General features: G+C 46.3%; 2 protein-coding genes across 2 annotated transcripts in view; one reads left to right on the top strand and one right to left on the bottom strand.

The window, feature by feature from the left end:
* drosha (drosha ribonuclease III) overlaps positions 1 to 12,118 on the top strand; it is a 54,091-nt gene extending 41,973 nt beyond the window's left edge. The window contains exons 29-32 of the mRNA XM_018741015.2: positions 711 to 814; positions 4,133 to 4,225; positions 5,073 to 5,119; positions 11,038 to 12,118. Of these exons, the coding sequence (XP_018596531.2) occupies positions 711 to 814; positions 4,133 to 4,225; positions 5,073 to 5,119; positions 11,038 to 11,168 (375 nt within the window). The 3' untranslated portion in view covers positions 11,169 to 12,118. The remainder of the gene's footprint in view (positions 1 to 710; positions 815 to 4,132; positions 4,226 to 5,072; positions 5,120 to 11,037) is intronic.
* An 85-nt stretch (positions 12,119 to 12,203) lies between these two features.
* Positions 12,204 to 23,306, bottom strand: part of LOC108927709 (cadherin-6-like) — a 41,614-nt gene continuing 30,511 nt past the window's right edge. Inside the window, exons 7-12 of the mRNA XM_018741159.2 lie at positions 21,827 to 22,080; positions 20,001 to 20,137; positions 19,015 to 19,133; positions 17,223 to 17,340; positions 16,478 to 16,729; positions 12,204 to 14,963 (exon numbers count right to left, since the gene is read on the bottom strand). Of these exons, the coding sequence (XP_018596675.2) occupies positions 14,467 to 14,963; positions 16,478 to 16,729; positions 17,223 to 17,340; positions 19,015 to 19,133; positions 20,001 to 20,137; positions 21,827 to 22,080 (1,377 nt within the window). The 3' untranslated portion in view covers positions 12,204 to 14,466. The remainder of the gene's footprint in view (positions 14,964 to 16,477; positions 16,730 to 17,222; positions 17,341 to 19,014; positions 19,134 to 20,000; positions 20,138 to 21,826; positions 22,081 to 23,306) is intronic.

The following is a 23,306-nucleotide window of genomic DNA, read 5'->3' as shown; positions in this document are numbered from 1 at the left end:
AAAATAAACAGGTGCGACTGGACCCATCATCGCTTGGGAAAGTGCTGCAGTCACCGGTGGTTCCGTTCCTTCAGGCGAGGGCACAAGGCGTCTTGACCGGACATGGGATGATCTGCAGAAAATCTCCACGACCCGTCCATAACCTTCATCCTTCTCTCTGCCCTGCGTGCATCTGTCATAAATAAATGACTAAATAAGCGCGTTTTAAAGCCAGTGTTTGCTGCAGGCGATCAGTCACCCCCCCCCCCCCCCCCCCACTCTAACCAGCGGGGTGGGGTGCCCTCAGGAGAAAAGAGAAGAGCTTTTGCTCTGGGAGCTGAGAAGCTCGGTAGAAAATTAATAGGAACAGACAGTTCTACATTCAAAGTCTCCCTTTTTATAACGTGGCCGTTTCTGCGTTAATGGAAGTGCTTTCAGAGGTTCCCGTTGGACCGGCGAAATGTATCGGCCGCAGACGCCGGGGAACCCGCGACCTGCTGTTTATTTCATTTCAGGGGTCTTCACTCAGCTTTTGATTCGCACTCGGCGCTAAGCCTTTCCGGCAGGGGAGAGGGAGAGAGAAGGCGGGCCGTGGCCTCGGCGACCGCGCTTGTGCTTTTCGCCACGTTTAGTTTGGGGTCAAACAGCGTTCCTTTTTCTCGTTTTGTTTTGTTTTTCATTTTGTCTCCTTAACGTTTCGCTGCGGTTTTTCTACCCCTGGTTTCTCGCAGGAGTTCATCCTCAACCAGGACTGGAATGACCCCAAGTCTCAGCTGCAGCAGTGCTGTTTGACCCTGAGGACTGAGGGCAAGGAGCCCGATATCCCTCTGTACAAGTAAGCGCCGATTCGCTTTCTCACCTTCCTGCCTTCTCCACCAGTGGCATCGCTTCCTCCCTCCCCATCTGTCCAACCTCTGTGTAGGTCTGTGCCTGTTTGCAGTACCCGGGGGGCGGGGCATAGAGCTCACAGCATGCGGCAAACTAATGGTGAATAATAGACCTTGAGGCTCAGAGATTTATGGTTTTATTTCTTTTTTATTATTTAGTGTGTTTCTAACTCCTTTCTTCCCCTGGCAACCTTGACAGTATCTGCGGTTGTGCGTCTGACTGGATGAGCGCTGCGAGTTACACCGTTGGAGAGGCGCCGGGCAAAACAAACGTTTTTAAAAGGAGCCTTTGCCATCGATTTGCCAAAGTTCAGGGTGCAAGTGTCTCCCGATAAGCTGGGTTTTCGCCAGCAGAACTCATTCCTATGGCAACCGAATCTCCTTGTTTTTTGCGCTGGGTGGCAGGTCAGAGGGTGGGTGGGTGGGTGGGGGGGCGGCGATCGGCACTCGCGTTTGGGGAGGAAAGACACTTGTGGGACCGGCAAACAAATCTCCAGCTGTCCTTTTCATCAGGCAAAGGGTGTTTAAATTCTGACAGAGCTTCATCAGGGCCCTTTAATATTTCATGAGACACCTTAAAAGTACATTATGTACATGAGCGTGTGCCGGGTCTCTTATTTAAATTTGATTGCCTTTTCTGATTAATGTTCAGCACGTGTTCGCCCGGCTCGGACTGCTGTGCATTTTGAGCGGCCAGGCCCTCGGGCAGACTCTTTAATTACCCTTCAGAAGGGAAGTAATGTCCTTTTGAAACGGAATCACTTTGGTAGGACGCTTGTTAAGTTGCCATCGGTGTCGCTCCCTCTGCCCATGTTGCGGCCGCACGACTCGGAGACAAGTGTCTCCGCGCACCGGGGCCCACCTGTCTGTGTGTGTGTGTGTGTGTGTGTGTGTGTGTCAGTGAACAACTCCAGAGCATCAGCTGCCAATGCCCGCGGTCTGCACATAGTTTGGAATGATGATGCTCACTGCACTGATGTGCTTTTACATGTCTTTGCTCCTCATTTGAGGTTTGATAGGATGACGGCCATAGCGGCGATATTGTGACGGGCGGCACAGTGGCACAGCTAGTAGCGCTGTTGTCTCACAGCGCCTGGGGTGGCGCGAGAGGATGTGGGTTCGATCCCCGCTCAGTTTGTGTGGAGTTTGCATGTTCTCCCCGTGTTTGCGTCGCTTTCCTCCGGGTGCTCTGGTTTCCTCCCACACTCCAAAGACGTGCTGTTCATGTTCACCCATAGTGTGTGAGTGACAGAGAGAGTGTGTTCCACTGAGGTATGGATGAGTGGCCCAGTGTAAGTAGTGTATCTTGCAGTACAAGTCACCTTGGTGAATAAGGTGGGTGGGCCGATAATACTACATAGAGTTCATTGGAAGCTGCTTTGGACAAAAGTGTCTAAATAAATATAAACATAAATGTTTTGCATCTGCATTTATATTTATTCATAACACTTTATTCCAAAGAAACTTACAACTTTAAGCTGCTTGCAACTACTTTCCCATTTATACAGCTGGGTAATTTTACTGGCGCACTTTAGGGTAAGTACCTTGTGTACTACAGGTGGAGGTGGGATTCAAACCTGCAACTTTTTGGGTCCAAAGGCATCATCTATAACCATGCTGCTACAAGCTACCCTGCCCAGGACCACCTGTCATCGTCCTAGTCTGTTTTAAAACATGTTTATGGGTTTTATGGGGCCTCCAACCTCATGGTCGTGGTGCTGATTTTATACTTTTCGCTGTACTTGACATGAGGCACAGAAATATAATCGAAAAAAAGAGTTTTCCCACTGATGGTGTGGGGAAAAAAGGCCAAGATTGTAATGGGGGATGTATCTTCGGTAATCAACAGCAGATCTTCATTAGCGTGGAACGATGCTCTCATTTACTGTGTGCTTGAGGTCAAACGTTTTCTGCGCGTCTCTGACAGCGAGGAGTTCGTTCTTTCTCAGCTCCTTCGCTCAATTCTCAAGCCGCAGAAGGGTGGGCCGCCGGACGCCTCCAGCAAGACTTCTCCACTAATTCCATAATTACATTATTGAGTCGCTTAGCAAACTTAGCATGTCCTTACATAGCTCTCGTCCCCCCCAAACCTCTCTCCCTCGTTCATTAAAGTTGAGCGACTCTCGCTTGCCGCGCTCTACAGTTAGAGCGCGCGGCCTTTGGGCATCAGGCCGCTGGACAGCTGCTCATCTAAGGTTTGTCTGGGGAGGAAACCGTGTCCCGCAGCGCTAGTGTGCAGGAAGTGAGGTGTCTCTGTGTTCGTGTGCCGGGCGAAACGGCTGTGCTTTCAATAAAAAAGAGCCGATCTGGGATGTGACGGCTGGGGCCGTTCGGCAGAACTGACTCGGGTTTGAGGAGAGGACCAATAAAGCAGCAAGCGTTGACGTTTTACACTATTGAAATGTCAAATAATCAGTTCAGCACCGAATGCCGCCGCATTGCTGTTAAGCAGTTAGATATTCACGGGAACAAAGCAGCTCGGAAGAGTTGTCTCTGTAAGTGATCCTGTTTGGTGGCGTTGCGTTCCCCGTCGAGCGGTCGTCCCTGTCCTCGTGTAGAACTTTCCTCGGGGTTCTGTGCATCTGCGACGTCTTTCTTTCTTTGTTCCCTGTAAAGGACTCGTTCCTTTCCCCGCATGCACGTTTCCTTGGGCGTCTACACGTTGCGGGGTTTGTTTGTCATGACGTTTCGCCCAGAGCGCCCAGCAGGAGCGCAGCGCAGCCCGGTCCCGGTGCCGGCAACCTCTTCATCTGCAGTCGAGAAAGAGCGCTCAGCTACTCATTAACCATTGCGAATGACCGTATTGCATTAAAAATGCATACTTGTAACAAAGTAAGTAGATTGTGTGTTAATTATTTAGACAGTGTCGACCCAGTGTGTGTCGTGTTTATGCTAATGTGAGCATTTTCCAGTTTTGTTTGTTTACTTGTATTTAATTTCCCCTCTAAGCACAATGATAATGAATAGTGTTTTTTTTCCCCCCCACCTCCTGTTACTTTAAGACCAAACTAAATTGTGAATCAGACATTCTGTTTTTAACAAAGACCAAATTTTTTAAAAAAAAAAAAAAAAAAAAAGACTTAGAGTGTAAAGGCAGTGGTGTAGTTCCAGCTATGGTCATTTTACAGTGTCACTGTGTTGTTTCTTGTCTCCCGATTCTCCTGATCCTGGTTCTGACACCGTTGAGGGGATCAGTGGCCATTTCTGGAGCCTCGGTGTTTCCCACGCTTTTACCTGTACACTTTGCTTCGTTTGCTTCCTTGCAGGACTTTGCAGACGGTGGGGCCGTCTCACGCCAGGACCTACACCGTGGCCGTGTACTTCAAGGGCGAGAGGATCGGCTGTGGGAAAGGACCCAGGTAGGCGCTTCTAGACCTGGGTGGGGACACGGAAGGAGATGCCACCATCTCCTGCTCTCACCTGTGCTCAGCCTTGTTTATAAATTCATTAGTGCCTTTCAATGTGGCGCCCGTCCACACTGAAACCATGCAACAGAAGCCTCAGTTTAAATAATGTTTATGCAGTATGTGACAGAACAGTGCAGGTGTTTGTGTGTGCGTGTGTGTGTGTGTGCGTGCGCGCACACACACACACAACTTCAAACACTTAACCAGTGAAAGGAACGCTCGCTAATACCCCTTTTAGGTAAATGCGGTAGAGGGATTTTACTGCTCAAAGCTTTCAAATGAAGGAAAGGATGGGGAAATAGAAAAAACGGGACCTGGGTTACTTCTCCACAAAGCAACAAACATACAATAATTGCTGAATATGAAGAAATTTTTTATACCACCTGCAGGTAAGTCTTATGGTCCTGTCTGAAAGAGGCGCGAAGGACTAAGCCGGTGATAAAGTTGTCCTTTGGAAAGGTCTCTCACTGCTTCTCTATTTCCTGTTTGCCAAATTTAAAGCCCGTCACCGCACTGCCACGATGCGGAAATGCATTATGCATATCGTACGCAGGTGCTAAAGTGCTATAATAAACAAGTCGGCGCGCACAGGAATCCGAAAGCTTACCTTTGTAGATACGGTGCGCATTACGCCCGTTTCTGATTGTCGAGAGTGCTTTTGAAAACACTTCTGTTTAATCCTCTTAGTCCTGGGCTTCCCCCCAATAGAGAATGCCAACCGTATGCTTTGACTGTACTAAATAGCTGTCCCCCCCTCCTTTTTTTAAAAAAAAAAAAAAAAAAAATGGAACAAAACCAGCATTCAGCAAGCAGAGATGGGAGCTGCCATGGACGCACTGGAAAAATGTGAGTAACTTGGTTAAAATGTTGTGCGTTTCACCCTGCAGGTTATGTCTGTTGTTTGTGTGTGTGTGTGTGTGTGTGTGTGTGTGTTTGCAGTGATGTCACTGGTGTTCTATACTTTTTGTCCTGTTTCTGGCCTGCATGTCTATTATGTGCCTATTTTAGAATACATACTTGTGGCCGAACAAGTTCCCCTCGCTGAGGGCTCTCCATCTCGTGCAAATGGCGAGGGAGAGATTGTCCTGCTCTAGGAAAAAAAAAAATAATAATAATTGAACAGATTTGATTTTACTTTTGTCTGTCAGAAGGCAGAAATGAGCTGTAATTGCCAAACAAGGCCTCTTGACAGAATGAAACATGGCCATCAAACCTTGGAACACGGTTAACCGGAGACAAGTCCTCTCAGCCGTTCTGTTCCACGGATGTGCATTTCGAGAATAATGTGCCAAAAAAAAAGACAAAATCTGTTTTTTTTTTTTTCTTTTTTCCCCCCCGAGTCTCCACATTGTGTTCATAAGGTTATCGAAAGCATCTTCCAGTTCTTTTTCATAAAATTCCAATATGTGGCTTTGACATCTGGCTCCTCATGTTAGGAACATTCATTTTTCAAAGACACAAAACCTTTCCAGTATGTTTATTTATTTTTTTTTTATGCCTGCTTTAAATTAGTTTTAATATTGCCCATGCTTGATAATACAAAAAAAGGCTAAAATGAAAAGTTTCGCAAAGTATTTTTATTCACTGTTGCCATACCCAGGATTTTTCCGTAAGTAAATCAGTTTGATTGAGCTTTTATCGACTGTGTACATAATAAAGAAGGTGAAAAGTGGCACAAAACTTAGAACCACTGGACACGCTTATGCTATTAAGTGATCAGCAACACTGGGTAGAAAGCTATGGAGATGGCACATATGTTTTCAGTAATTCTGAATGAGTTTTGACGTAGTTAGAAGTTAAAAAAAGGAATAACAATGTTCCGTTGTGATGTAGTGGCGTCACACCTGGGGATTGTACCCTGTCGCATCCTGTGCGTCTGGGACTCTGCACTGCACAGATGATGATGATGGATGAATGGAAGCGTTAGAGTGTTTTTCTAAATTTATTATAGCTTTGTCTGAGGTTTCTTACAGGACCTAACCTGTTTTGCAGTGGAGCAATGTGTAGTATTCGGCTTTTATTGACTGTAACCTGGTAAAAGTGACTTTGAGGTTACAAACCTGTCGGTATCACTTGTGTTTGTAAATTGAGGATCCGGCGTTGTGTGCTTTAACCAAAACTGTGAAATGAGAATGTTGTTCTTTGGTGCACTTTGTAACTTTGGATGAGCGAACAGTTCAACTTTGGGATGTTAATTTGCCCCAGATGATTGGATGAGTTCTTCTGCTCAGAGATTTAATTACGCATTTTGTAAACTAATGATTCCAGACACTCCGGGATGGCGGCAGTTGTGTCCCGTACACACATGTGCGCTTGATTGATGGGTTGTCATGCCTTCTAAATGAGCGTTTCCTCGGCATAATTTGCCGTTTTGCGGGGCTACGTCGGAGAAGTCTCACAAAAAAGGTCATCCCGTGTAAAGCCATCTATCACGAGAAAGGCGCTCGTTGGCCGCCGATGCGCCGTCGCCATCTCCGTCATCACGATGAATGATCCGTCTCCGTGGGGCTCCGCACAGCAACCGGGAGTCGCAGCCCAAAGCGAAGGTGTGTCGCGTCCTCGCGGGTGTCCGCGAACACGAGCGCCGCTCACCTGTGCCGGGCGGAGCTTCCCCAGTGCTTTTGCACTTTCTCGCTGGGGTTTGCAGAAACATTTCAGCTTGTTTCATCCATGGCAAATGTTTCACGTTATTTTCAGAAGTAAAGAAGAGAAAGTCAGCAACTTACCAAATGCAGGACATATATTTTAGCTACTGAAATCGCTGTTTGCGATAAACGTTTTAGCGCATCAAATTAAGCGTATTTTGAAAGAAACTCTTGCTCGGTGGTTTCTGGGCTTTTGTGTTCCCATCTAAAGGTTAAATTAAGAACTCTACTTTTTACATTTTTATGTATTTTTGAAAGAACTCATTAGAAATCCGAGTGACTTTATTTTACCTGAGGTATCTCTGTGAACTTCCTGTGTTGGTTAAGTAGCTCCGTTATGCCTTTGGCCCAGCTGTGGTACCGAGGAAACGGTAGGATTCAAGGTAAAGTACTTTTCAAGAGTTCAACAGCCCTGAGCTTATATTCAAGAAAAATGGGAACAATATTTGGTGTCTACATTGTTGCAGTCGCCCATAGCTATAATGCGGTGAATTTCATTTTAATATTTGATAGCCCTCATTTTGAAGATCTCTGACCCGTTCCTGCGGCAGAATAAAACGTTAACCGAGGGCTGAACCCAGGTTTCTGAGGACGACAGCAAGAAAACGTCAGCGGAGGAACAAGCAGCGCTCCGTAGGCTACTCTTGGACACCGCGGGGGGGAGCCGCCTCTCAGGTAGTTCAGAGCGGCGCTGACGCAGCTGCTCGGTGCACCTGAAACGCTTCGATTTATTTATTCGTTCATTTCCTCGTACTAAGCGTTTTTGTGTTAACATCAGTACGTTTTTATGATAATGATAATATACGTGTGCGATTTGTTTGGATGCACGTGTTAAATTGCGGTAGGGAAGGCAGTCCTGAAAATGTATGATGGTACGGCGTTTAAAAGTGATCTTCGCTCTATTTCGGTTAAAACTACTGTTTCGTAACAATTCGTCACGTTACGGCGGTGCTGTAAAAAGTGGTAATAATGAGAAAATGACAGGTAGTGTCTTGCCTGTGTTGAAGCTTTAGATGATGAATAGTTGCCTTTTGTCACTCTGCAATTTGTGTGTATTAGAAGTGACAGTTTTTGTTGCAGCGGGTTTTGACGCTGTGGAGCACTACTTGTGCTGTCCTCATTTTGACGTTCTACCTCTTTGGAACGTTGCGCTGCGGTGAGTGGGCCGCTTGTCAGCTGGTCAGAGAGGAGGGAGGAGGCGTGTGTGCGCGCGCACATGTGAATCTTGAGCATTTGTATCAGAGCGACGTTGGTTCATTCTGGTATTTAGCATCTCCTGATTATCGTGGTTTCACCCAAACTCTGCGCTTGAGTTCAACGCTGACCAACGCCAGGGCTTGACGGAGCACAAGGCTGCGGAACTTCAGCTATCATCGGGATGCCCGACACGCAAAAACCGCATTCCTTCCGAGAAGGAAGCCCACGCATGCTTCAAGGAGAAGGGGAGCTGTCGATTTGATTCGGCACACGTTGTACATTCAAATGACCGATGGATGATTACAGAAGAGCGAGAAATCCCATGAAGTCCACGTAGAGTATTTGAGTATAACTTGTATTTGTAGCCTTTTGAGTCTTGTGTGGCTTCTTCGGTTCACATAATAACCTGCCTGCTTTATGTAAAGTAAAAGAAGGGAAATAATAGTAGGTACCTTTTTCCACCTTCCATAAGGCCACTTTGTTTGCCTTCTGAATGAGCAGGCAATTAAAACCGGTTTTGCTGCTAACTAGCTCTGACAGTGCAGTAACTGCCGTTAGATGTTTATTGCATGGTCACAGCACCTCTCCTGGTAATTGTGAGATATTTTAAGTGGGGGGGAATTAGAAATGGGCCCAAGTTGCCCAGAAGCCCATCGCGCTTCCCCCGATGTCTTTCCGGAGGAGTCGTTTTCGTGCCTCCGTCCTTATGCAAGCTGTCGGCAAGCCAGCACTGGGGACCCCGAGCCCCAGAACGGAGCAGAGCGCGGTACAAAGCACAGGGAGACGGGCATTTATCTTCACACGACGCCCATGTTAAAAATTAACTTGCGGGGAGTCTTTGAGGCAAATCGGACCTGATGGCGGAATCATGCAGTACAAATTACCTCTTTCAATATTAACAGGCCCAACGCCCCACCCCCACGGACACACGACCCACGCGATGGGTTCTCCCGAGCCGACGCGTTTCTGCTCCGCGGTTCCATCCTGCAAGTTGTGTCCGTGTTGCGTAAGCCCCGTGTCGACCCCTCACGCGTCCCCCCCGGGAGCGAGAGGAGAAGACAGGCTGCCAGGGCAGTTTTAGACCAATTTAAGCAAGAGCTCACAAAAATTCTGGAGGCGCCAATAAAAATGCCACAGATCACTTTGGGCAAAGTGCCCAGCGGGGTCTTGGCCGACCATCTCGGGAATAACAGAAGGTAGGATTTTGCTGAATTTTGTGGGTTCCGGTGATGGAGACCGGAGTTGGAAGGAGAGGAGAAGGCCTTCATATTTGCTTTTAGCTCAGTCTTGATGGGCCAGTAGGGTAGCGGCACAGTCACTAAGTGTGTTATGTTGCCGTGGGAACACTTAGAGGGGACTTGGGTTCGCGTACACGGCACTGCCACCCAAACCCGCAGCCGGGGATGGTTTGAGAAAAGACATACCTGCTGCAACTGTACCTTATTGTGTTAAATTGCGTGCCCTGAAAAGAGGCCTTTGTCCAACATTATGCAGCTGCATACGGATACTTTATTATGCACTTTTTTTTTATTTTTAAATCAATACTTTATGCTAGAGAACAAGTCTGACACCACTGGTCCTTAACGCTTTTAAGCCTGAAGCCAGTGGCCTTAACTGCTCCGTACTGGAACGCTTGGCTTTTCTCTCGAGACCTCAGGTGAAAGCAACACCTCGGTTGTAGATGCATCAACACGGGCCAGGACACCCTTGTGAGAAAACGGTTAAGGCCAAAGGGGGGACTGCACACATCAGGCAGGCCGTGTCTTCGGCCACCGAAGCAGGGGGAGGGGTGTACGGATTCAGTGGTCACCAGCGGTCATCCGCCTGCCTTCTGCGGGGCGTGTGCAAACTGGGTCCCGGATCGGCGTGCCGAGCGTACGCTTCCCGTCCTGCCGCTCCCCGTGTCCTCGCGCTCGCCGAGATGAGCCACTGCCGTTCGGTACCTTCAGCACCACTTTAAAGTAATTTCTGCAGTAAAGTGTTACGGTAGGTAAACATCTTTTGTGTTACTAAATTAATTAGTTTATATGGCTGGCAGCCGTGTGGTCTCCTGCAGCGGGTTCCCAAAGGGCTCCGATAACAAGGCAGCGGGCCAGACAGTCTTAGAAGGGCCGACGTCAGTAATGGGATCTGATATATGTTTTATGGCAGGGTGGGGAAAGCAGCTTTACTTTAGCCAAGTGGATTAATTAATAAATGATGCATTTATTTCAGTTAATGATACCATCAGATTGTGTTCCACTGAGAACATCAGTGAATCTAATAGAAAGCATTAAAAATATATATATTCTGTTAGATGTAATTATGAAGCTGTCATTTTCATTGAAAGGCTTTTTTTAGGGGGGGGGGGAAAAACCCCTTTATTTGTGCACCGTTTGTGTTCATGGGTTTAGATCATTCAAATTAATGGAAGAGGAAATTGGCAAAATGTGTTTGGCAGGGCCTTTATTCTTCATGTTTTTTGGCTGCCGACTGAGGGCCGACACGGAGCTCAGAGGCGTCTCTGTTTGGGGACTTGGGAAGGGTTCCTTCACATCTGTGCTCGCCGCCATCACTCACTCACAGTGCGCCACTTCTTACGCCTTCTGCTTCTCCCTCCCCTTTGTGCGTTTCCAGACCTGCAAACCCATGGGCGCTTATTTGGCCGCAGCATACTCTACCCCCCACGAAAAAGGTTCCCTGAAAGCAGGAGTGGAATGTCTTTGCGGCGGCCGATGTCCTTGCCTGCCTGACGCCCCTTTTCGTCTTTTTCTCCCTCGTCCCCCTGCTTTATTATTCCTTTACTCTTGTGCTGTTGCTTAGCACGTTTTTGTCCATGTTTACAGGTAGATTATTTTCACAGCGCTTTCGCGATGCTAGGCAGGGACTCAAACCGGCAACCTTCAGGTTCCAACTCTATGCTGTTAACTCCCCCCCCCCCAGACAACTTCCCCCAGATGGCCCACCAGAAGCGCTTCATCGAGCGGAAGTACCGCCAGGAGCTGAGGGACATGAGGCGGGAACGGGAGAGGCAGGAGAAGGAGGGAGACGAGGCAGAGGAGGGTCGGAAGTGACGGACTGTCTCATCTCTCACCCCCCGGAGAGACCGAGAGACCTGAACCCGTGCGAGAGAGAGCAGTCGCTACGAGCGCCAGGCTGGAGAACAGCTCGTCTCTCTGCAACGCGTCTCTTTTAACGTGTTTACATTTTCCTTCCTTGTGTTTTAAATGTGCAAGTCATGTCTTTAGTATTTAATTTATGTAAGTAAGTTTTTAACTAAGCTGAAAGAACACCCAACTTCTAAATAAACCAAAACACATGAAGTGCTAGTTTTTTTTTTTTTCTCTCAAGATTTGAACTTTTTGCCCTTGTTTCAAACGGGCCCCTTCGGTCTCAGAAACTGAAATAATTAAAACATTTCAAGATTTTTGAGAAACACTTTTTGAGGAGGGGAAAAGTTTTAATTAAGTTAATGTTACACGTATTGTCCCCAAGTGTATTCATCTGCTTGCAAGATATGTTAACTGATAATATTAAGGCTCACTGGTGCCACCAAATTAATTTTCTGCATGACGTAACCATACTTGCAGGTTTAGCTCATTGATGTCTCAAAAACACAAAAAAGTTTATCTGTGCTTATCAGATTGTCTAAAACATAATTTTCAGGATCCATCATTTTGGGAAATTATGCTTACTTCTAGAAATAAAATGTTCATTAAAAGACGTGAAAAATTGCACCACCCAACCATGATGAGGGGAAATGGTTAATGATTCAATTACAATCAGCGCTATCTGAGATATTGCCATCTGCTTCACATCTGCTTTTCCTTCCACAATTTAAAAATTGTTTTCCCTCTGTCCAAATCCCATTCCCAGCCTAAAGATCTCAATTATAGATATTGTCTAATTAGTAATTGCATCACCGCGGTAACCAAAACGGATCCGTAAAGTCATTGACCTGCCACGGTGGAATTTAAGCATTTAAGTCACACAATAAAAATATTTGCTTTATAGCCAAACTCAATCTGGTCTTCATGAGAAACGGCGTGGGAATTAAACTCACTGGATGTAATAAGTTTTAGATGCTTTAAATTTATTAAAACCATTGTGAGCTTTTCACAGTCACTTGATGATGGTTCGCAATCTGTGTAGCCTTAAAACAACTTTAAAAAACCCTTTTTAATCATGTTTTCAAAAATATTTGGTACAAAATATTACATGGTACAAAGAAAATAAATGTGCTTTTTACTATGGGAAATCATGTTTAATGCCACTGCAACACAAGGACTTTCCTATGACTTTTGCTATGACAAAGTTGACCATTTTACGAAAAGGTAGTGTCACCAACAGCATGTAACCACACTCGCCCGTCTGGCAAAATCTACTTTGTCTAAAGGCGCGATTCATATTTTATATGTTGGAGAACGTTGGTGCCAAAGGCATTCCGACCGACATAGTTGCCGAAAGTCACTTCTGCTGCGGGTAAACGACTGTCTGTTTCTCCTTAGTCCAGCACCATAGTGATTCCCGACGGCAGCAACACCTCAGTTAGATGCGGTCTCATAATTATTGACGTTATGCTGACAGCGTATACACTGTGAAAAAAGATCACGTTTGGATATGGACTTCGACGTCGGAACGCTGGATTTCGCCACACTCTTTGAGGCAGCACAAAACCCATCAAGGTTATTCTGGTTGTTGCAGAAATGGTTAATAATCAAACGACACTTGAATGATCGATGTAATTTTTCCTTAGACATGTGCGCGCACGCGTGTCACGCGCCGTTGGAGGGATTGTCTAAGCTACCCTTAAATGAGACGGACCAAGCGGGTTTCGCGTTTATTAGTCCAGCATTGTAGTTCGTGTAAAAAGCAGAAATGACAAACACTGGCGGCCCGTCTTTATTAGGGCTCTCATTACGGGCGTGCGTGAGACTGCCTGTGGTCCGACCCCCCACCCCCCAGCTCCCACTTTCCCTCGGTGTTTTTCTCTCTCCCACCAGGTTTCTCTGTCCTCTCTTTACCGCCACGCTATGATGGAGTGCAGTGATTACTTGCACATTTTCCCATCCATCTGTAAAATCATTGTGGTTTCTAAAGCGGTTTCCACATTTTTATTTATTTATTTTGGGCCGGAGTACAATCCCTGCTTGGAAAAGGGTGCTAGTTTCGACAATTTTGCTTTCTCCTTGTTTTTTCTTTTTTAAGGCCACAATTCTCCTGCAGCTGTGTTTATCGAGCAATCTCTCCTCCAGCATGCAGATAAAATCCCAAGACCTGCGCTGACCTATCGAGGCAGCACACTTAGGTCAGGATATCCTTTTCAGAACAAGCTGAAATACTGTTGTTTCCTTACTGCGATCTTTTTTAGGGAAAGCCATATCGATCATGGACTTCTTTTTTTCCCCCCTCTACTTTTCCTTCGTGTCCATTATCTCCCAAGCTTGGCCCTGTTGGACGCACACGTCTGTTAAAAGAAGTGTACGAGAAAAGGAGAACAGCTGTCCAAAGTGACAGGAATTATCTTACTGAAAAGTACAAAGTACATATGGAGAGTAAAACATTTAGCAAACGGATGTGTTTAATGGGCCTGCTTGTTCAGGAACCTTCCAACACAGAAAGCTACGTGCCTCGGACGCTCTGTCCACAGCCGCCTTGGCTTAGACGTCGCTTCGGGCACATTCATCGCGCAGTAATACAGTTTGGTCAGGGCTTAACCCCTTCATATCAAATACATAAAGCTATCTGGACATAGTGATCCAGCTATTGCAAATAAAACCATGTACCAGAGGTTCAAGTAAATGTCAGCAACCACGCTGGTCAAGTCCTGCGCGGCACGGCTGTAGCAGGTCCGGTAGAATGTGATGGCCGCGTATGATTTTTCAGTGGTTTTTACAATAGAGATACTTCAGATAAAAAGCAACGTACAGGATACCTCACTTGAGGTACGGCAGACACAAGCTAACAACTCGTGGTTTTCCAACATTACTCACACTTTGAAAAACTGCTATTTGTCTTTTCGTAACATGACCTGCCTTCCTTGTCAGAAACATCCAGAGAGGCAGTTTAAGAAAAAAGAAAATTATATATATGCATATTTATAGTCAGGTTTTCTGGGCCCCATGTAACCTCAGCATCCTCATGAGATGTCCACCACTCTTGGGAGAAAAGAATATCAGTGCTCCACGAATGTTGTTCAAACTGAGACGACATGTTCTAAGGTACTGCCTGGTCGCCAACGAGTCAAGCGAGGAGTGGGTCATGAGAAGTAAAGGGCACTTTGTTTAACAGTGAATGTATGGGTGTCCCCTATTTTGGCCCCTGGCAGCTTCGTGTGCCAGTACTGTCCTGTCCTTCGGCGGTTTGCTCCAGTTATGATTCCCGGTCACTGTCCTCACCCCCATACATATCAGCCAGTTTCCTAAAACGGGGTCCCCAGTCAGTGAGGTAATTATAGTCATGGTCCCCTTCTGTGGTGGCAGACCCCAGCGAGCTGAGCGATTCGGCTACGGAGCCGTTTCCCTCGTAAGCGTAGGTGGCCAGGGAGTCGTACGGCGGGGCGGTGGGATCGGCGTCATTGTCCTGCAACCTCTGGCTAATGAAGTCGCGCACGTCCGTGTTCTCACGGGATGTGACCGGCGCCCGGCGGACGGGCGGGTACAGCGACTCTGGGACAATATCCCTCCGCTGCTTGTTGTCCTCGATGGCCTCGGGGTTTCTCAGAGTTCCGATGTCGAAGGCCTGCGTGTCCTCCTCGCCGCCGCCCTCGTCGTTGTAGCTCACCACGTTGTCTCTCACGTCCTCTTTGGAGATGATCAGAGGCTCCTTCTTCTTCTGCCTCCTGAGAGCAGCGAACAGCACCACAATCACTGCAAAAGGAGGGAAATAGGAAGAAGTTATATTCACGCTCATGTTTCTCACATGTTGCGCTGCATACCGAACACACGCTAGCTGAAGCAACCTGTCCCGAGCAGGGTCACAGCAAACCAGAGAGAGCCTAACCCGGCAACACAGGGCACCTGGCTGGAGGGGACACACCCCGGGGGGGGGGGGGGGGTGCCGGTCCGCCACAAGGCACCCCCCAAGCAGGGCTCAAACCCTAGACCCGCTAAATGGCAAGCCCCGGCCAAACCCGCTGCGCCACCGCACCCCCGGCATACCAAACAATCACGCTATAATCTAAATTGCTGGAAGCCCGATGTACACCGTTGCATTTCATGAGGACGAAAACAAATTACGTAAAAATTTAATCTCAATTATGTCAACATGCAGTAACAGTATTGACATCTGCTGCAGGGACATAAATACAGTATAAATGTTGATGTATGAATCCCCTTCACGTGTGCGGCACTCGTAACAAAAGCAGAAACGCAGCTACCTACCATTTGTTATGCTACCATAATATAATTACGTGCCGTTATAGAAAAGGGTAAAGCTTTATCTTTTGCTGGCAATTTGCCTTTGTAATCACACTAAGTGTGCCGTTTATGTAATCACACTTATCAGAAAATCCCTAACCCCACCAGAAATGCTGAAATCCAACTCCGATCTTTTATGTAATTACGCTAAATTCCGAAGTTAGGTCGAAATGTTATACTTTAATAGCAGTTACAAGGACTTACACAGTCAAGATTCCTCTCACGGACCGCAAAATGGATGAGCGTGTCGACCAGTACAAGTTTAGTATGACACGAATGCATTTAGACGTAAAACGTGATATTTCATTTGTTTTCATTTTAACTCCCGTACTACTAGCGCTGCAGTTGAACGAGAGGACATTAACCATTATTAAATGCCATCCAAGAAATAACTGCAGTTTGCTTAAGTTCCTGAAATGTTCCTCAATGATCTACATCTTCATTTGTTAAAGATTTGGCAGCGTTCTCTTACATTTATATTTCTTAATTTAGCAAAAGTTTTTCTCCGAAACGTTTTTCACAATGAGTATTATTTAGCGTTTAGCTGACAGCTTTCCACCCGAGCTGACTTACAATGGTAGATACACCACAGTATGCTACCTCATTCCATTCAGTTACTCATCGGTACTCATCAATACACCAGAGCAATGCAACACACTCACACACACACTACAGGAACTTAACATGGATGTTATATGTATTTTTCTCAGATGTTTATTCAACTTCCACAGTTGCACTTTGTAACGATGAGCACGCTGGGATATGGTTCTACAGCACGGTCAATGAATACCCTGTTTCTGAGATTAAATCTTTCAGCCTTCTGGTTACAAGTTCCTTTGCCTGGACCAGAAGAGAGTGCAGTTTACGACACGCTTCTTTAGCGTCGAGTGAGACGTGCGCTAACGCGGATGGGAGAGGGCGCGGCGGCGATCTGCGGGTGAAGAGAGCGCAGACGGCCGGCTCACTGAGGAGGATGATGACGCAGAGCAGGATGGCCACGAGGGCGCCCGTGCTGAGGCCGGCTGAGCGGAGCAGGGCCTCGGCGCTACACGCCTTCATGTTGCCGTCGCGGTCGCAGGCGCAAACGTGCACAGTCAACGTGTTGGTGCTGCTCTGCATGGGGTAGTCGCCATCTGAGATCACCACGGGAACCAGGTAGCTGCTCTGCTGCAGTCGGTTGAACCCACTGCGCCGAGTGAGGATCCCAGCTGTGTTGTCTGTGTAAATAAAAAGCGGCAATATGTGGGAGAGCAAGCAGCACAGCACGGTAACAGTAACTACCAGAAGGTTGTCAGGTTAAGGCCTGCTATTAGTCTTCAACTGAACCTGTGGCAAAATACTTCACCCAAGTTGTTTTATAAATGTGAACAGCTTCATAAACTCATAAAATGTGAGGTTGTAAACAAGAGAAATCTCTATTTTTTAGATAAAATTTCTCTTAATCAACTTTCTAGTTGTACTTGAATTATGAGTTTTCCGCTTTTATTTTGTATGTTTCTTTATTTAATGTTTACTGAGCATCGTTCAACTACTATTTAAAAAAAAAAAAAAAAAAACTGCACCAGACTTTACTTCTCAGTGTTAATAAAACAATCAGTTTAAATGACTAAAAACTGGAATCACTCTCTATTGAATGAGGAAGTTTGTTTGTTCTGCTGACGTCTTTGTCCACAGGGACATGTGAATGTCACGTCTGAACGCGTGACCCACCTCTGTTGTCTCTAACGCTGAAGTTGGCTTTCACAGAGGCCTCAGGAGCTAAGCTGAAGAAGAACTTATGGCCGCCAACTGGTTCGTCTGCATCCATGGCGCTCACTGTCTGTATTCTCTGTTATAAAATAGCCAATAAGCAGCAACAGAAAAACAGAACATCAGTAATTTACCTTTTTCGACTTCAGCCGAAAATGAATTCTACACATTCAGCCTTTAAGCACTGAGTACGCACTTAACCTACTCTATATTACAACATTCACAAAATCAAAGAACTGACCAAATGCATAAAGCCAAACATAAAGCAGGAGTTGTTTCACAAAACAATTAAAAGAAAATAAATCTGGAATGAAACCCCCTTAAAATATCCTGAAGTCCCTAATAGCAATATTGTAGCACACTGCACTCTAAGTTCATTTGGGGCAAAGAAGAATGCAGGAACAGCATTCATTATGAACATTTATTAGAAGACCAACACACAGAAGAATAACCCGCTTGGTTTGAATAGCTTTTTTCCTTAGCCTGCTTAGCACCTCTCAGGCATTTTCCTTCTCCCTTGAAAAACAGTCACTCCCTTACATTCCCTGCAAGTCCCCTCAGCGGTTGAACACGTAATTCCAATTTTCCCACAATGCAACTATTTACAACCAACCCCTTTTTCCTGCCCAAACTCCTGGTAACGTGGGTCATTACAGTATTTTTGCTTCCACTGGTGTCCATACACTGTGATATCCATTAAGTTGGGATTTTGGTCCAAGTTTTGTTCTTCCAGTCAGGACTCGCGCGCTCGCGGTGTGAAGTGACAGACTGCAGAATGACCGTTGCTAGGAGGTGGCGCCAGTGTTAGCGCACGCGGCTACAAAGCCATCGTAGGGCCCGTGTTAGCAGATGCTATTTCAGCAGGTGGGAGCTGCCCGAGAGCACACATTTCGGCACAATCTACCCAAGCATCTGTTAGGCTGGCCTACGCTTTGGTGCGAGGCCTCCACCTGGCCCGTGGCATGGCGGTCCTGTCGCTGTGGCGGCAGATGACAAGCTGTTAATTACCCGCCAAGATCCCCTTCTGAAAGTAGTGCGGGAGCCAGCTCTTTCGACAACGCCTCCCTTCATCCCTTCCGTTTGTGACGATGCAAGGGGCCCCTAGCTGGGCAGCTTCTAAGCTGCCTGGCTGTCAGGGCCCAACGCAGTGGCCCGGGTGCGAGGGAGGGAGATTGATAGCTGGCGTCCAGTACTGGCACCGGGAAGCGGAAAAATGCTAACAACCAAGCCACTGCATGGCACGCACTGTCCTTCACCGCATAATGTGTCCACAAAGAAAGCAGATCTTTCAAGGTCCACTTTGTTTGCTGAAAAAATGTAATCTTACTTTCGAGCAAAAAAGGGGGGAAATCTGTCTATGACTCTGCAGGTCAGGAACATATCTATGCATTTTAATATATACATTTTCCTTCCTTTATTATGGAAAAGATTTGGCCTTCTCTACTGATTACTAGTCCAAATACAATATTATTTCGACCATTTCAGTTTGTTTCATCTGTCTTCCCCTTTGTCATTCTCTTTTTCAATGTGAATATGTTTATGTTTGATTTTACGGTGCATTTTATGAAGCGCTTTTCCACACGAGTGTTGCAGTTACAGGTCAAATACACTAAACTTCCTTTTCCCTGCTGAAAAGCCACATTTTGAAAACTATGCATCATTTTGCTTTACAATATTTCACCCAACAGAGCTACACGCAGCCTACGTCACCGTCTCTGTTGTAGTGGCAGAACCGGCAAAGCACTTCTCTTACCTGTCCATCTTTTGCGTTTTCGCAGACGAATGTCTCATAGACATCAGCAAAGGTTGGCGCATTGTCATTGATGTCCAGCACTCTGATATATACAGGCACACGACTAGACTGCTTCGGGTCTGTAAAGCAAGAATACATGTCTTTTTAATCTATTGGATGTTTTACAGAGGCAGTTGATAGCGCAGTGACAAGAGCTGCTGCCTGCAGACCCAAACCTTGTAGGCTCAAGTCTTACTCCCAGCTGAAATACTCTTGAGGAAGGTACTTGCCCTAGAAATTGACAAATAACTGTAAGTAGCTTAACATTGTAGGAGAAAAGTGTCAGATAAATGAAGTAATATAAATGTAAGCAGTTCTTTAAATTTACACTCACTTATCCACATCCAGTTTCCAATCATTAATCGATATTACCATCGATACGCTGTCAAAAAAAAAAAAAAATCAATCCAGCACAGCTTTTGTGCAAAACGTTGCTGCATGCACTTATTTTTGCTTGGAAATGAGACAAGTGCCAACAAGTGTTTGTTTCCATGGTTCACTTCCAGTACAACAAAATTAACATGTCTATCTGGTGAGTCAAGACAAAAGAAAATTACCATTACATTACCATCAATTTCTGTCAACGGAAAATGTCAAAAGCATTATGGTTTTTTTAATAATATTTATAAATGTTAATGATATTTGCTTCTCACATTAATAGCCAGACACAGCGGAGAGTTTGTGTAAGCCATTTTTCTCTTCCTAAAATGTTTAAAAAAAAAAAGAAAAAAAAAAAAGAAATTGTTGATGGTGTCGTCTGGCTCTTCAAACTCCATTGTGGAGAGGGGCGGTCGGATTTATCGGAGTACACCGGTTTTTCTCACTGCCATGTGACAAAGAACGACTGACTGGTAGCTTGGAGAGCTCATCCCATCCAACCTGCACTCAGCGATCTGCATCCAATAATAAGGGTCAGAGGAAGCCGTGACTCATCGGCTCCCACTTACTGAACTCGGTGGCCACCACAGAGATGTTGTGCCAGGAGTGCTCCTCCCTGTCCAAGGCCTCCAGGGTGAAGATGGAGCCATTCCCTGCGTGGACGTTGAACAGCCAGTGCATCTCCGTGCGTCGGTCGATAGAATACCTGGAGTATTCACAAAAGAGTGCAGAACTTGACTGTTAGCACGCGTTCCACAAGTGACTCTGACCTTTGCTTGCGTCAGGGGTCTCAAACTAAGCTCTTGGAACACAATGCCTTTTGATGGCTTTCATTCCAGCCCATTGTCCTTAATTGCTTCGATCGTTTTCGGCATTTTTTATACTGCTGCGGTATTTGTCACACCTACAGCACCAGAAACAAGGCCCCCCTGGACACACACCGGCAACAACACGACTACTGGAATGTACTTGATACTCAAAAAAAACATTACAACAACAACAGTAACGCAGAAGGGAGCTGACACCTCTTGCCTGCAAGAAGTAAACTGGTAACTTCGTACTGGTCGCTTTGGGAAAGAACTACCAAAGTGATTTCAAAAGTTTAATAATGCACCATATGGCACATATACTCTGGTAAACAGTGTATTATTACACTTTTTAAATCACTTTGGTAGTTCTGGCCAGATTCGTGTGAGGATTTCCCCCACTTTGCGAAGGTCGGCGGTCACGGGGCTGCTGCTCACGTGTAGTGATAAGTCACACTGTTTTATAACACCACAATCAGAGAGGTTATAACGCGATGAGGAACGATGAAACATGTTTATTGCCTTATAGCTCGACCCACTTATTCCCCGCGCAGCCCATTTGGACGGACACGGCCTGCTCCAATTTCTACGTCGCTCTTAAAACTGTCCTGAAGCACGGCAATAAAAAAGGCGTGATTCACCGGGTTGTTTTATTTGTGCTACGTTATGTTGGAGGTTCTAATTAACGCTGTTTGCTGCCGGCTGTTGCTCTGCAACTGTCGCTGCGTTTTTGCTGCTGCTGCTGTTGTAACGCGCCATCTCCCCTGCGCACCGGCTGTTCGGGAAGCTTCCGGACAGCTTCGGCCGCAGCGGGACAAAGAGGACGGGGTGTCAGCTTGGGAGGGGGTTGAAGGTCCAAGGGATGCTCACGTGTTCTTTTCCTGAGGACACGTTGCCGCCACCTCCCTGAAAAAACACCCCCAAGCATTCAACAAGGAGATGGGGAGGTACTCTTCCCTTCCGCTTCTTCCATTTCCGTGTCCTCTCCGTACTTTCAATTTGTTCAATCCGGTCCTGTTGAACCGCTAATTGCCTTTCCTAATAATTTGCTCGGCCCCAGCCCCTCCCCCGATTAATCACAGCAGATAATTCTGTTTTAATGCGGACCCTTAAGAGCTGTTCTCAGCATGGAGCGGGTCTGGTAATTGGCCTTTTCACTCACTTATTTGCACAGGCTGCCCTGCAGCGAGGATGTTTGCTTACTGTTCTTGGGGGGGGGGGGGGCACTGGACTAGGCTCATTTTTTAATAAAGACCCCTGCTGTTTGCACATTTATCCCCACCTCATACAGAAAGGGTCCCTAGAGTTCCTCCTGCCACAGAAACAGCAGAATCTGGACACAGTATTCTAAGTGTGGTCACCCTTCCTGATGCCAAGGTCCAGACCAGAGCATGTCAAGAAACCCTTTAACATCTCTCTTCTATTGTCCATGTTGACCGCTTTATATGAGTGCAGATACGGAGGAGGACTGGCTGTATTTGGTCAACAACTCTGTAGTAACCCTGCCTGACCGGTCCTCAGTACCTTACTGTCAGGACCACATGACTCCCACATGACACGGTTTTTCTCAGGGTCACGAACTGCTGTACCTGACTGGGCTGCGGCTGGCGTCAGGATCCGTGGCACTAACTGAGCCAATGATGGATCCGATGGGGGCATCCTCCTTCACCTCCATCACGTAGCTGGGCCGCTCGAAGTTTGGAGGCTCGTCCACATCCTCCACGGTGATCTTCACTGTGGCCGTGTCCTTGAACGGACCCTTCGAGAGGAAGCGGGGGTCTAGATGTATGTTCTCCACTTGAACCTTGAGCACATACATCTTCTTCTTCTCGTAGTCCAAGGGCTGAAGGAAAAAGGGTCGGGAATATATGTCATCTGTTGTTCCAGTGTTTCCAAACAGAGCAAAAAACCAGGGTATCAGTGTCTGAATATTGAACGTTACTCTATTTGGCCTCTGGCCCTCCGAGTGGCTTCTGACGTCCAACTACACACACTCATCACAGATATCTCACTGCAGCCATGAAGTCCGGGCACTTAAACATCAGGGCCAACAAATACAGACACCCCTCGACTTACGCAAACAGACCGTTCTTCAACCACTTACGTAAATCAAAAGTTTCGTATGTCGGATTCCCCCTCCTCCCCCACCATTCAACATCATCATGTGCTTCTTTATACGTACAGCATCCTTCAGTATCGTATTAATAGTCGACACAGCTAAACCTGGTTCCTGTACTATACATGATAATCTTTGTCTACCTTCATACTTCCTCATTATTTTCAATTTCATTTCCAAATCGATTGCTGTACGTTTGCGAGATGGTTCTCGTTTTCCTTCAAGTGCACGTTTACCACCAGGTATTGTGATTAATGAAAAGGGTAAAAAACATGTGAAAAAAGCAGTACGCTAACGCGAGGAGATGCGTTCACGGTTCAAAACGTGAGAGAACTGGGAAGATGCAGCTTCCTGTCTTGTCTGGTTAAGCCAACTTGCACTTAACGTATTTCCGATGTTTGCGTAAAATAAAAGCGTTATCTGTAAATAATGTGTTTGCCGGGAATTTTTTACGGAAATCCAGATTTACGCAAGTCAAACTTACACAAGTAGAGAGATGTCTATATAAATAGTCAGCGACAAAAGCTGGGGATTCGGAAAACAACAGTTTTCTTGTGGTGTCTTTAAATGGTTATTCGCCTAATATGATGATGCCACTGGTGTTCTGCTTCCTTTCCTGACAGCTGTGTCTACTGGAAATGGCATGCCCTTTTAGAAAACACAGGCCCTTCTAGAAAACATTCAATTAGGAGGTTCAAAAATAAAACGGAGAGTAAGTATTGTGTCACATGGATTTTGATCAATGCCATCAGCTGGAATTAGGAGATTCAAAGTTGTAGTGAACGTCAGCTTGATCTGTAGCTTCAAAAGGCAATTACCGTATATCCTTTTTCAACCAAAGCCTGGATTTTATTGATCGACTCGGGGCCCCTGATGCATCGGTTGGTAAACACTCCCCTTAGGTGTGCTGGCTAGTATAGCGGTGTTAACAGATTCCCGACACTGAGCAACAA

This window comes from Scleropages formosus, chromosome 19, assembly GCF_900964775.1.
Source record: "Scleropages formosus chromosome 19, fSclFor1.1, whole genome shotgun sequence".
NCBI lineage: Eukaryota > Metazoa > Chordata > Actinopteri > Osteoglossiformes > Osteoglossidae > Scleropages > Scleropages formosus.
The sequence above is the reverse complement of the archived record's forward strand: the minus strand, read 5'-3'. Positions and strand labels throughout refer to the sequence as shown.